This window comes from Alternaria atra (assembly GCF_907166805.1).
Source record: "Alternaria atra isolate CS162 genome assembly, contig: 22, whole genome shotgun sequence".
In the NCBI taxonomy this organism is placed as follows: Eukaryota; Fungi; Ascomycota; class Dothideomycetes; order Pleosporales; family Pleosporaceae; genus Alternaria; species Alternaria atra.
Window position 1 is genome coordinate 799,776 of NW_025091320.1, and position 14,525 is coordinate 814,300.

Genomic DNA, 14,525 nt, shown 5'->3' on the forward strand with positions numbered 1-14,525 from the left:
GCGTATTTGCTAGGCGAAGCCGTCGATAGATCCTGTTGTTACGCTTTTTGCTTCTCTCCATCAATGAAATCGCGAATCGTCTGTTCAAGCCCAACGTCTTCACTAAAACCCAGTTCTCTCGCTCTCGCAGTGTCGTACTTCGCCGGCCAGCTTAATACGATCCTCTGTGTCGTCTCATCCCTTTTCTCCTTTACCAAAGCTCTTGTCTCCTTACCCGCGACCTTTTCTAGAGCATCCAAGATCTCTCCGCTCGTAGCTGTATAACCTGGTAGCAGTACCTGCCTGAAGTGCCCGAACTTCTCCGCTGGTACCTTGATAGCATGTACGAGATTTGTCGCCAACGTGCGCGGCGAAGTAAGCCAGATACCAATACTTGGGTCGACTGGTAACTCCGACTCCTGCCCATGTACTGGCTCACGTATGATACCCGAGACGAATGACGAAGCTGCAGCAGTAGGTGCGCCGGCTCTCACAAAGACAGTCGGTAGACGAACGACACGTCCGTCAATGAGCCCGCGTCGCGAGTAGTCATTGAGGAGAAACTCAATCATGAGCTTCTGAGTGCCATAGCTGGACTCGGGCATCGGCACGATATCCGTCTCTGTTGCGACATTCTCCACTGCCTTTCGACCAAAAACTGCGCAAGAAGAGGTGAACACCACTTTGATCCCTGGTCGCTTGGTCCGAATTGTGTCTAGTAGTTGGCGCACAGACTCAAAGTTAACTTTTAGGCCTAGCTCGAGGTTTGCTTCGCTACCGCTCGACATGATGCCGTGGAGAATATACACAGCATCTGGTTCTTGAGCGATGAGGTCCTCGCAAGCTGATAGTGAAGTGAGGTCTGCCGCCGTACATTGTACGCTTTGCGACGATGTTGGATTTGGAGGTGGATTAACGTCGGCTAAGATGAGTGCATCGGCGGTGTTTGTTTCGACGAGTCTTTTTGCCAGGATCTGGCCGACAAAACCGCCGGCTCCAGTAATAAGAACTTTCATGTTGAATTCCGAACAACGAGCTTGAATCAGGGTAAGGCTTGGGTTCCCGAGGTCTGACCTCGTAAAGCCGTTGGAACATGCCGCACTTATGATGGTTGCCCGTTCGGTGACGATACCGAGTACAGAGTGGGGAAAGTGTGGGGAACGGCGCTTGCCCCGGATTATCATCGGCCGAGCTTGTACTTCGTCAAGACGAAGTATGGAGGGCCATCACGACCATGCATCGTCATTAGGATGTGTTTTGAAGACTTTCGGTTTGCTCTTGTGTTTTATCTCTTTCTCACTGTGAAAGAGCTCAGAGTATCGCAATGGCGGTGACAGCATCCAAGAGTTCAGTGAAAACCCTGCATCGCAACCCCATCGGTCCAAGAGCCCCGATGCAGTGCATGGGGCTATGACATGACTAGCGACGATGTTGATCTGTAGTCCTTTGAGGCATTGGGAAAAGTACAAATTACGATGATGGGGTAGAAGCGACCTGCAACTCAGCAATCCTTCAATCCATCATGGCGCTCGCTGCAGCACTTCTCCTCGGACTCAGTCAGCTTCAAGCTGTGACTGCTGTTAGCTCTTTGGACATTGACACGTCTTCCGGACCAGTTCAAGGCTTTACAGATGACATCACACCAAATGTTGCACAGTACCTCGGTATACCGTTTGCGGAACAGCCCGTAGGAGCACGGCGATGGCTACCTCCAGCTCCAAAGTCAAGAGAGAATGAAACAATTAAAGCGACATCTCTAGGCCATGCTTGTCCTCAGTTTGAGGGCGATGCACCTAATGTCTGGCTCACGGATGCGCCGGAGTTCATCATCTCGCCGCGGGACTACCAAGGAGAGGACTGCCTAAACCTCAACGTCTGGGCTCCTTTGGAACAATGCGAAGAGCCGTTACCGGTGGTGGTCTGGATTCATGGTGGGGGTTTTGTGACCGGCGGACCCACGGTGCCCTACCAGATTCCTGCCAGATGGGTAGAAAGATCTGGAGATCATATTGTCGTTGGAATCAAGTAAGTCTAAATAGGCGTATACGATGTGACATGCAATTAACCAAAACTACAGCTACCGTTTGAATATATTCGGCTTCCCTAATGCCAAAGCCCTTGCGGATGACGAGCAAAATCTGGCCTTCTTGGATCAGCGTCTCGCTCTTGAATGGATGTAAGTGCTCAGAAGTAAAATTTAGATAAAGCAGAAACTTACTCATTCCAGCCGCGACAACATCGGTAAATTTGGGGGTGATCCAGACCGTATTACTCTCTGGGGCCAGTCTGCAGGCGCGATCTCTGTCGACTACTACAACTTCGCTTACCCGGAGGACCCAATCGTTTCAGGCTTGATTATGAACTCCGGATCAGCTTTCTTGTCAATCGCTAGCGCTGATACTCAGCAATCAAACTTCACATTCGTCGCTCAGCATTTTGGTTGTGACGATGCCGACCCAGATGCTGAAATCAATTGCCTGCGCAAGATCGAGTCCAGCGACATCGAGTTGTTCCTGAAGGGATACTCCGACAATGGCACGACACCTGCTCTAAGGTTTGTTCCAGTAGTCGACGACCGCACGGTTTTCGCAAACTACACGGCACGCGCTCTTGCTGGAAATTTCACGCGCAAACCGGCGATTATCGGTACTACAACCAACGAGGGTATCGCATTTCCTCCGTACAATCAAACGTACGGTCCTGATCAGGCCCAAGCAGATGCTGTAACTGCTTCGTTGTTTCTTTGCCCTGTCACACAGACAACCCATGACCGTAATGCAGCCAATACGACAACATTCCGCTACCTTTACGGCGGGAACTTCAGCAACATCTCACCGCAGTTCTGGCAGGGAGCATATCACTCCTCTGATCTCCCGCTATATTTTGGCACTTACGGTATCGCGAGAGGTAACGGTACGGATTTCCAAAGAGAAGTAAGCGAGCAAGCACAGGATTACTACCTTGCCTTCGCCAAGGACCCAGTCAATGGCCTACCAGAGTTAGGGTGGGAAGCTTACGCGCCGAGTGGTGAAGGGGTGTTGCTTGCTTACGATGGAGAGGTTGTGCAAAGCATCGACGCAAGCGTGTTGGAGAGGGCTTGTGATGGACTGACGCCGAATGGCAAGCCGCTGCCGCCGTAAAAAATGATGAAGTGTTGCTGCTGGGCTGTTGTTGGTTAGCAAAAGAACTGCGATATGCCTTTCATTTGCTTTTTCGATAGATCCACTTGAACACTACAATCTGATCCATCGTCAATTTCCTCCTGTGCAGAGATCGATCGCTCAGTTCCTTCGGCTCAAGAACCGTTTCCCCGTCTCCGCTCGCCAATCTCTCGCGTCCCGTTTCGAGCTCGATGTGCGATCCAATTGCAGTCGAGGGATAAGCCTTAAGACATGGGTGCATGTGATAGAGGCTTGTATTCGTAACGAGATGAGAGGATGAAGTTCGGTTACAAATGCTCCTGCAAACCTTAGAACATAGCTTAAGCCATCAGACAGGCCTTGCTTACCGGTGTAATAGGGCCGTCCCGTGATATCTTAGACCCTTGGTGTCTGACAGCGGCCCGTAAAAGCAAATCGAGTTCTCATGCACGTTGTTCACACATAGCCAGCCACCAAAAGACGGTTCGGTGTAACCGATGTGGGATATTTACAGGGTTTGACAGTGGCTTCTGATCGATTAGCGACAGCGCCATGATTATCTCCACGTGGTCAGGGTTGTGATGCAACGATCTCCGATAGCGAGGTGACCGCGGCAGCAGCATGCATGGAGGATGAAAAGGAAGGTGTGGCGTCTCTGTGGCGTATTGGATGTGGCGATCAACACAACACGTGTAACTAGGATGCAGATAGTTAAAGCATCAGAAACGGTTAGGCATGCTTTCAGAGTGAATCAACGGGGTTTCCTGACCTAAAGTGCCGATGAAGCCAACAGTGGCTGGAGCGTGAGTGGGAGGCACGACACGTGTCTGTGGCTTCAACATGTGGCTTTCACTGCCACTGCGGGGTTTAACCTTTAACTTGCAGCATGGCGCGTTTTAGAAGTGACGTCAAACTGGGTCTTTCCAAGATCAGGTAAGAACAAACAGGGACGACACGTGGTGGAGCGTGCCAATTGACGAGCTTCAAAACTGGTGATCAGCCTTCCTCGAGCTTCTCTTCAATCAAACTCTCTACCCTCTGAACCCTGCCACCTTTGAGCACGAACTAGTACTGTTTCGAGCTACAAGACCTAGGAAGCTCAACCACCACCAAATTGGACACAGAGAAAGATAAATTGATCGGACACCATGGCTAACCAAGCGCCTGCATCTCTTGTCGATGCCTTGACAGCCTCTGGTGGGGCTGAACCAGCAGGTGAGTGATGCTCGAGAGCAATACGACACATGTCTCAACCTTGCAAACAAGCAAATCTGCCGCACGATATTTGCTAACTCATATGTTCCAGGGTTCCTCAACGACATCGTCAAGAACCTTTGGCCAAACATCTGCGTCGCAGGCTCCAACATCATCAAAGAGACTATCGAGCCCATCCTCGCCTCGACGCTACCTGGCCCGCTTGGAAACCTACGTTTCACCAAAATTGACTTCGGTCACATCCCCATTGGCTTTTCCAACGTGGATGTTCACAAGACCAAGAATGATGGCATCAAGCTCGACATGGATATGAATTGGGAGGGTGTGTGCGACTTTGAACTCGACGGCAAGATGGTTCCGAAAGTGGTATGTTTCGAATATGCTCGATGGGTTTCATTGATTTATGGCTGATGCGTTGCAAAGGGCGTCGAGAGGGTTCACATGAAGGGCCGAATTAGCGTACTGTTGTGCCCGTTGACGAATGTCATTCCCCTAGTGAGTACCAACTCCACCCTCAAATCACCCGAATGCATACTGATGCCAAAATCAGATTGGTGCAGCACAAATCGCCTTCCTCAACACACCAAGTCTCCAGCTTGACTTTACCGACGCCGCAAACATTGCCGATTTCTCTGTTATTGACAGCACAGTCCGCAAAACCATTCTTGGTATTATCGATGGAATGGCCGTACTGCCCAACCGCTTCCTCGTCAAGATGATGAATGACGTCGATTACTTCAAGGCTCACCAGCCTCACCACGGTATCATTCGTATCACCGTAGCCCGAGCAACTGGAATTGATGCTCCTAAGAAGGGCGAGAAGAAGAGCACGATGAGGAAACTACTCTCCAAAGTTAAGCTGGAGGACGTACCAGATTGCTACGTCAAGGTCAAAGTAGGCGCGGAAGAGGAGTGGAAGACGAGCGTAGTGGATAATAACCACGAGCCAGAGTGGAACGAGACCCACGACTTCTTGGTGTCAGACTATGAGCAGAATATCTCCGTGGATATCCAGGACGATGACTTGGCTGGTGACGACGACATAGGTGTCGGCTCCACCACTGTCAAGGAGATCCTTCTCAAGGGCGGTTCACAGGATCTGAGCCTCTCACACAAGGGAAACGCTACCCAAGCGCGACTACTGATCCACGCCAAATTCTACAACTTTGTCACTGACGCCCAGATCCTCTCTTCTGCCAGTGCTCAAGGCCAAGCCGACAGCCAGATCTGTGGTCTAGCCACCGTACTCATTGCCAGTGCCAACGGACTTCAGGGCAACCGCGACGAGCTCAACCCCAGCGTCAAGGTTACTTGGGGTGACAAGGCCTTCCAAACGGCGGCGAAGACCTACACTCCCGGCACCGATATCTTCAACCCGTCATTCGATCAAGCATTCCGTATCCCGCTAACTACGGGGATGCTGGCGAACCCGGGTGCCTTCAAGATTGCGCTACTAAACAAGAATGTAGAGTTTGGAAGTGCGCAGGTCGGCTTCCAGGATGTGATGAGCGCTGAGGGTATGGCCGTACGAGACAACTTCGACGTCGGAAATGGAACTCAGATCAGGGCTGCAATTATGCTGAACGGCGTTAAGTTGGCTGAATAAGGGAATTGTCGGCAATGGGGAAAGCGATTGATGATTGCCAGTACCGCCCACGGTGTGGCGTTCAATACATGATGTGATGAAACTCAGAACCCTATATCGATAACAATGAACATATGATATCAACAGAAGAAGAAAGTCATTGTAAGACATGTGACCAAATCATATTGATTCACCTACAGTATACCTCCCATACTCATATACATATACGCATACCTCAAACCCTCCCTTGGCACAGTCACATCGTCGCCCCCGCCGCCGTATCCCCATCAACATCCAAGATTGCACCTTCTTCGACATCTTTCGGCTTCACCAATTTGATGCTCACCTCAGGATCCTGACTATACACTCTCAAACCGAGTACACACACCGCGTTCCATGGCTTGGGCAATTCCTTCGCAGGAGTAACTGGTGGAGGGGGAGGGGGTACTTCGCCAGAAACAGCATAATTTGGGAAGCCGCGGTAGTCTGGCGGTGGTAGAGGGCGGTGATGAGATGCGATTGAAGGCTGTGAACGGATGATACGAGTTTGAGGAGATGTGCTGCTGCTGGGGTTGGGGTCATCGCTTTCGGGATCATCAGGATGGACCTCGGAGGTGGGTGTATGGTTTGCCTCTCCATTGTCGCTGGACTCGCGCGGTTCAAGTGCGGGCTCAGTAGCTGGCTCGTTCTTGTCTAGAGAGCCTTCGAGCTGAACTGAGAGAATAGTGGGAGAGCTTGGCCTGTCATCTGCATTAGACGGGGTGGGTTCGTCAGTGTCCTGACGAACGTCCTCGGTCGCACCAGCAGTGGCATCAGTTTGCGTTGTGGGCGAAACGCTGTCCTGGAGCACTTTCTCGGGCTTGCTTGCTTCTTCAACCTTCTCTCCCATCTCGTGTTCTTTCTTCTCTTTCTTCCAAGCATCATACTCGGCTCTCTCTTCCTTCTTCCAGGCTTCAAAGTCTATCTTCTCCTTTCTCCAAGCTTCAAACTCTGCTTTCTCTTTTTCTCTTGCTTCCTTCTTCTCTTTCTTCTTCTCGGCTATCTCTCTCCTCTTCTGTTCTTTCTTCTTCTGCTCTTCCTCAGAGAGTTCAAAGACACCCTTGGCATTGGCAATGTCGTAATTCAGGCCAATCTGCCTAAGCTTTTGCGGGTTGCGTTCTGCTAGTTTAGTGACGACCTCTGGGGCGTCCGGAGCATCTGCGTCTCTCGATGCTTCGATCTTCGGGAGAACTTCGTATGCTCCAGCTTCAAGCTCAACTTCAGCGGAGATGCTACGATTGCCGAACCAAGCACCGCGAGCGCGTACAATGTGGTGGCCCGCTTCAGCATTCTTCTCTTGCAATATGAAGTGCAAGTCGAAGTTGTATTTACCCTCCAGACCTTTGAAGTAGCGCTCGTCTAGCTACGGAAAATTAGCGTCTCTTGTTGATGACGATGCTCTGACACTTACCTGGCATAGGACGAAGACGGTCGGCCCAGATTTCTTGATCTCAACTGAGAACTTTGTGTTCACATAGCCCGTCACCCATGCCACCGGCACGCTTGTCCAGCGCTGCACTACAGTCCATTCCTCGTTGAAAAGACGCGTGCGGTCAAGGAGATCAAATCGCTTCAGCAGATCTTTATAAGACATCCAGAACAGACCATCATCCCCGAATTTGTGGCCCAGCTTGTCCAGCCAGTAAGCATTCCATTCACGAGATCCGTCCGACCATGGTCCTGTCCACTCACCCTAAATTGGGTGTACGACGTCAGTTTATGTCTCACATGCAATTCGTATAGGGACATTTACCATGGAGGCATTTGCTCGTTTACCCCAAGGGTTGCGTATCAAGACCAGCTGATACTTCTTGCCGTCTTCTCCCTCAGCGTCCACTGCTTTGAGGATGGAATAAGCGTGACTTAGGGCGAGACCTCTTCGAGCATCTGAGTCGTCTCCATCCATACCAGGCGATGATGCTGAGAAAAGGAACTTTTTCCCGGCTTGAAGCAGTTCTTCCCACAGTCGCTGTTTGTCCAGAACTCGATCAGTGAGAATCTTTGTTGTGACACCTCCTGTCAGATCTTCCACCGCTTCGCCGCTCCAGCCGCCGGCAATAGAATCGTAGTCTCCGTGCACTGACGTTTGTTAGCAGGTTACACTTACACTCTCAGTAATCGCTATCAGCAAAAGTCTCGCGTACCTTTAGCGTAAGCCTTCTCCAACAATGGGAGCCATGTCTCGTTCTCATCAGCACATGAGGCGAAATATAGCGCTTCGGATCCAGTCTGGTTATTTTCCTTATACTTCGTCTCCTTGGCATTTGTTGGGTCATAGCGGTCACCCCAGGCGGTGTCGAAGTCGCTACACCGGAGGTACAAGTTGTCATCGATGACAGTCCAGATCCACTCTCCATCTCTGTAGAAGACGAAGCCGTAGACGCCGCACATCTCGTCTCTAGCAACACAGATCTTGTTCATCAAATTAGGGTTGCTGCAGATGGTCGCAACGGCAGCAATGAACCAACAATCACCACTCGAGCCTTGTCGTAAATCGGAGCTAGAGAATCCGTCAAGTTCGAATTTTGGCTCGTCAAAGATCCAGTCAACGCGATGCACGGAATTCGGACCATCTTTACTGTTGCCCGACCTGTTGGTCAGCAGCTTGGCCGTAGTATTGAAGTCGAATGCTGCACCATCACCCATGATTACTCCACTTTGGACCAGAGTCGAGAGGGCGTTGCCCAGTCGCGATGCGCTCACTGATGGTGTTGCTGTCGGTGGGTCTTTGTACCAAGTCATGAGACCCTCAAGGCAGTTTCTGTTCGATAGATCTTCAATATCGAAGTCTGCATCTGTAAACTTCTCGTTCGTACGTTTACATTCCTTGACGGCACGTTCAACGCGAGCGCGACATTGCGCAGCTGCCGTTTCGTACGATTCAGCCGCATTCTTTCCTGTGACAGTGCCCTCTTTTCGCTGCGGGGGGAGCAGATGGGCGTACAAACTCGACGGAAAGATCTTGGTCACCTTTGCCGGTTGCTTCGTGATGAGGTTGTCCCAAAACTCATTAATGGCCTCTTGGGGAGCGCCAATCTGCGTGTCGTCGCTTTTCACAGAGGTCATGATTGCTTTTGCTCTGCTGAAGAACCAATGTTACACTGCGGCTGTAATGTCTCGCCAGGAGAAGCAGCTGTATCGATATTGTAAAGAGTTGACGGCAGGAATTTTCCGGAAAGAAGTCACGATAGAAGAAAGCTGAGGAAAGGAGCTACGAACGGGTTGAAGATAAACCTGCCTTGGAAAGGTTGACTATATTGCGTTTCGAAGGTTTGGGGGCCATCTTGCCTGGCTTGCAGCATTGGCTGCTTACGGCGTTGTGCGGCTGGACAAGACGTCCAACTGGCTCGAATGATATCTTCGGCGCATGATGCTGCATCGGGTGATTGGAAGCTCATGATCTTCTATCGACTGTGTAGCTGCTGTGGCGCCTTGAACTTGTGCAACGTGGCTAAGGCTGTCCCTCTTTGCGTAAGGCAGCATCGTGGGCCAGGTAACAGCGGAAAGTGCAACAGGGAAGGAGAATGCAGGGTGAGATCTAGGGACCAGTTAACAACACGCAGAGTAAGCGGTGTTAATTGTTAGTCAACTTTGCTATGCAGAGTGTGCTTTAGTGTAGGCCACGAACTGGGTGTGGATACGTGGCTGAAATCGCGGGGCTAGCCTGGCAAAAGGGGAGGCGTGAGCGACATTCGCCTCCCCCATCATTTTTGTACTGTCCTTGAACGTCGACTTCAGGTTCCATGATCTCACCAACAATTTTATATCACTACCCATATATGAAGAATACCTGTTTGGTAGGTACCTTCACGATGCACGCTAATTGACTGTCTGCTCTCGCTGACGGATACATGGATGCGATAGATCTGTGGGATTTTCTTTCGAAATCTCTTTGTGCGATTCAGGAGCCTTGCTTCGCCGCTCAAAGTGATGCTGGATATGTAGTGTGATAGGATGGCTTTCAAATTAGTATCAGCATAGACTAGGCACATTCTGCTTTGAGGCGACGAAGCCATGCCTTTCTAATACATCTCCTCTCGGCGGCAGTCGAGTCACTGCTTTCAGGCCCGAATGCGGCGAAAGTATCCACCATCCTGGATTCAGACTGTCCTGCGACACGACAAGACGGCTCGCGATATCTACTTTTCTCAGCCTCCGAGATGCGCGCTGAAACTGTAATTATGCTGAGCCCTTGAAGCGGCACGCCCATGCCCAGATCTCTTGCGCAGTCGGTCGGAAACAGTGGGTCTTGAAAGAAAGAAAGAAAGCTGTTGGCATTTAAGCGATGAACACTCGTTAAGCGTCTAATTTACCGCCTGGGTTGAACTCTTCTAAAGCTCATGTTAGCAATGGACAGGCCCATAGGTGATTTACTATGTAATATTGAGGTAATGTAGGTGCTAATCTAGGGACATGGTATAAAGTGAGGCATTCAGGACGAGGCGAAATCCTACAGCGGTGCTGGTCAATACGCATGAGCTAATTTGACACGGTATAGCACGAAATGATAACCGCAGCTCCTGCCGCAAAATGCAGAATCTGGACGGGCCAGTGTAGTCGATCTGGGTATGATATGAAGTAGTCTATTAAGCCGCCAAGGCGTGCCGCTCCATGGGTATGTGAAACAGTAACCCCACCGATAGGCGTCTAGATGTACATGGAGCTTGAAGTAGACAATTGAGATGGCAGTCCTGGCCTCCCGATAATACCGAATATTGGGGCAGAAAGTGAAGACATGATGGCTTGCTGGTTTGCACCGGTCATTGTATTGTAAAGCGACAAAGGAAATAAGGGGCCGTGTGTAGTTGTCGGCCGTAATACGCTTGAGGAAAACCAAATAACGTAGGATCTGACAGACGGGTTATAACGGCAATCGCCATCGGCCTTGCTGCGCAGGCCCTGTTCAGCCTGAAACCCTTGCAAAAGCGGGTACCCTTTTGCTTCTGTTCAGCGAGTCGTAAAGTCGACTCCTGCAAGGAATTTGGCCGTTTCGGGATATTGTCCCCCTCGATTATGGTGACAGGAAAAGTCTGAATGCCTGAACGCCGTGCTAGGGTAAAAATGCTAACGCGATAGATGTTGAGTGAGATCGTATCGGAAGTGCGTGTCGTATAATTATTTTGAAGGATCGTGAGGCGCCAATGACAGCCCGCATCTGGGTACCGGGATCTCGGGTGCTTTGGATCGTAGTCGGCGATCTATGCATTCCATCTGCAACCAACGAGTCAGCACCTACATGTTGCATTTTACGAGCAATCCTTTGCAACACGTTCGCACGTGCCTTGTGTCGAAGGAGCCAGTCCTATCGTAGGGAGGGCCTAGCCGAAAGGGTTGTTGGACTCACCTATGCTTTGGCTGCGCAAGCCTGGCAAGTCTTGAGTTTGCATCGCTCGCACTCATAGATGAAAGGAAGCTGTTGGGCGAGGCACAAGTGACAATTCCAGAGGACGATAGTGGTGTCCGACTTGATCAACTTGAAGCTATGTGAGCAGCCTGCGGGGTGAGCCATGGCGATGTAGAAGAATTGGTGGAAGGCGTGGGTTCAACGGGAACGACTGTCTGCATTGGAGAGTAAGATGCTGGGGCAGGAAGACTAGATATAGTGAGCGAGGTGAAGTACTGACCTGGATGCTTGCGGCAGGATATCGATTGAGGCTAAGGTAGGATCGGACTCGAAAGCGAGTGTGTTCAAGGTATCTCGATGTGTGGCTGGCAAAAGCAAGTAAGGCTTGGAGGGAAACAGAAGTCGCTTGAGGGTTGGTCACTGGAGAAGGAACGATCTCAGGGTTTGCTTGTTGCTACTGTGAGGACGCTAATGACGCAGATCTATCGTCCGTCTTATACTGATTCTCAGGACATGCTGGGCCCAGTGGAGAATAAACTTTGGCTACAGGAGGAGCTGAGCGTATCTCCACCAGCTGCGGTAGTGTACAACACCCAGCAGCGTGTAGCCGTCTCGCGGTCTTGCCTTCCTGGACCGACAAGAGCGAAAGTGGACGGCAGCCGTACAGATGGAGCAAAAGATATGCTCGATCGTGGCACGATCAGGCCGGGTGGGGAGTTGCTCCCACTCGTCCAATACGAGGCTCTCGCAAAGGGAACGACATGGTGGGGTTGGTCAAACGCGGGCTGACCGTTCCGCAGCCGCGGTCATGGTAGCATCTTGACGTCGCGAAGCCCCTGGTGTAGGCAAAGGCGCGATGTGAATGTTCCGAGATGCTTCGAGGATAGCGTTGCCGAATTCTATGTGTCACACCAAACTGTGCCTGCATGCTGCAATGCCCTCATGGCACCTATGCAGTCTGCTGCATCGAGAGATGCTGGCTGCGGTCCAACTAGCGTCTCCTTTCGGCGGCCAATCCGGCGCCATCCAGTGCAATGGAACGCGGAAGGAGCTTAGGGCGCATGGGCTCGGCAAATTTAGGTTCGCGCCTGCAGTCGCTCAGGCTGCTCCTTCCCCAACGACTTGTCAGTGCTCGTCACGAGTTTTCCTTTTTCACCTCTGCGACACGGCCAACGGAGAATAGTCGCAAGCCAATCGCGTATATTGCCCTGCCTAACGACATGAACGATACGTCTGGTGCTTGCTATCTTGAGCCGCATACGCTGAAAAGTGGACCACACACCAACTGCCTAAAACGTCGTCCTGCATACGCCTCCACCCCGTTTCTTCTCCTCTCCACCTGTCTCCTTTGTCCAAGCACGCCGTCATGACCTGCAGGCCTCTGCTGGAACCTCTCTCTGCGCCAACGTCTAGCGTCTAGCGTCTACTGCGATACTCGAACATGGTCCATCTACTCTCCGTGGTGCTTCCGTCCTTTGCATTGGGCACTGCCGTCGGCAATGTCGCCGGCCTTTCCCTTCACAGAATCTTTGCAGGATTTGATGCACGTCGGTGCATTTGGTATGGCCTACTGCATCAAGTCAACTTCTAGCCCGCTTCAGCTCCTTCACACGGCTACATGCAGCCTCACCTCGCGCGTCTTGCTGTGGCGCGCACATTCACTGCTGGCCACCAGGTAGCTATGCTTCAATGTCGGTACTGCATGCCTTGTCGAGCGCATGCTTAGACGAGAACGGCAAGCGCCATCCATGAGGCTTGCGGGAGATCCACTATCAGCTCTATCGGCGTTGCTTGCTTCTGAGGTAAACAATCATGACGTTCCGTCACAGCATGTAACCTCGACCATCAAATATTGGACGGTAGAGTCATGCAACATCATCATCATCATCATCATGGTCAGCCGCAACTGTAGGAAAACACCCCTGTTCGGCTTATATACCTGGAAGTTATATACGTACCAGATGCATACTAGGAGAAGCTCGGTCATGGCTCGCCCGTCTGCGATCCTACCTGCCAGGTTGCCAAATAGGGTTCGGCGTATCGACTCGAACTATAGCAACGCACTGTTCAGGGTTTTTTTCAGATCGACTGCAATTTCCATCGTACCTGTCACGATGATTTGATTTCAATGCCCACAAGTACCATCACTTGACAAAAGCATTTTGAAGGAGAGTACGTAGTGTTCCAGCGACTTATTCGGTCGTAGACAAATGATCGGAGCTAGATCTTCACTCCACACCCTCTTCACCATGCTGTACAAGCCCCGACGGTACCTGACTGGACACCACGACGGGAGCGATGTTTTGGAGGCGGCTGTTGAAGCTCTATATTCGCTTGGATCTCTCGGTTACATCGATCGGACTGAACCTGGCGCTCGGTGCCACGATGCAAGATCGGTGCAACCCTCATGTCCGCCTGTGATCATGGCGCCCGTGTGGCGTTCTGCGCGTGTGGACGAATGCGCGTCAATCCCAGACGGGGCGACTTCCCCTTCTCGCTAGCTTCATCGCCCACCACAGGCGTGCCAAGGATGCTTGGCTCCCCTCCACGCGACCACTCAAATTTCACCGAGGCAATTGGTTGCGAGGTTCGCCGCTAGCTGTTTGAATAGCCACTGTTGTAGTGAGCCTCAGTTTATTTTGTGGCTTGATATTATGGCAGCCAGACACTGTCGTAACGCGATCCAATTGCATGATCGCCGAGGTGGACTCATTGTCGGCTTGCTAATGTCTCTCCAAGATGCTCCCCCCCTCTCGAACTAAGATTCAAAGGACAGTCTTCTGTGTCGGGCAATCCAGAATCGGCGTTTGAACTGGCACCTTCACATTATGCCTGATCACACCACTTTCTAAGGCCGAGTACTAACAGATTGGAACACGCGTCAGACGGAGCACAGCATCTCACCCGCTCTTAAGCTTTATCACGACCTCTAACCAGGCTCTTGGATACGCATTTCCCAGTCTATGTCTTCTCTATTGGCTAGGCAGCCGCTGTATGTTGCTGTTGTGTGCACCGTTTTTTTGTCAAATTCAAAGACACACCACGCACTGCAACATCGAGGGGCATGCCAGCCATTGCACTACACTTGAGACCTGGTGCTCGGAGGTGGACAACAAAAACTAGTTTCTGCACATGCTGCGTTCTAGACTGCCAATCGTGTGTTCCTTTCCAGCCTTACCACTCATCACATAAGTTGAGGATCATGGGGATAGAAGGGATCGTG

At 51.3% G+C, this 14,525-nt stretch overlaps 4 protein-coding genes across 4 annotated transcripts; 2 read left to right on the top strand and 2 right to left on the bottom strand.

The window, feature by feature from the left end:
- Positions 1-38: 38 nt before the first annotated feature.
- Positions 39-995, bottom strand: ALTATR162_LOCUS3019 (uncharacterized protein; the record flags this gene model as incomplete). Its single annotated transcript, XM_043310625.1, has 1 exon — positions 39-995. One exon carries the CDS (start codon positions 993-995, stop codon positions 39-41), a length of 957 nt encoding a protein of 318 aa, XP_043166560.1.
- Positions 996-1,501: 506 nt separating this feature from the next.
- On the top strand, positions 1,502-3,119 carry ALTATR162_LOCUS3020 (uncharacterized protein; the record flags this gene model as incomplete). The annotated part of the gene is made up of 3 exons (XM_043310626.1): positions 1,502-2,004; positions 2,057-2,155; positions 2,207-3,119. The coding sequence occupies 3 exons, from the start codon at positions 1,502-1,504 to the stop codon at positions 3,117-3,119; spliced, it is 1,515 nt and encodes a 504-aa protein (XP_043166561.1).
- A 1,148-nt stretch (positions 3,120-4,267) lies between these two features.
- ALTATR162_LOCUS3021 (uncharacterized protein) lies at positions 4,268-5,940 on the top strand (the record flags this gene model as incomplete). The annotated part of the gene is made up of 4 exons (XM_043310627.1): positions 4,268-4,334; positions 4,426-4,700; positions 4,758-4,829; positions 4,885-5,940. 4 exons carry the CDS (start codon positions 4,268-4,270, stop codon positions 5,938-5,940), a joined length of 1,470 nt encoding a protein of 489 aa, XP_043166562.1.
- Positions 5,941-6,175: 235 nt separating this feature from the next.
- Positions 6,176-9,024, bottom strand: ALTATR162_LOCUS3022 (uncharacterized protein; the record flags this gene model as incomplete). The annotated part of the gene is made up of 4 exons (XM_043310628.1): positions 6,176-7,321; positions 7,370-7,651; positions 7,712-8,037; positions 8,103-9,024. 4 exons carry the CDS (start codon positions 9,022-9,024, stop codon positions 6,176-6,178), a joined length of 2,676 nt encoding a protein of 891 aa, XP_043166563.1.
- Between the last annotated feature and the right edge of the window lie 5,501 nt (positions 9,025-14,525).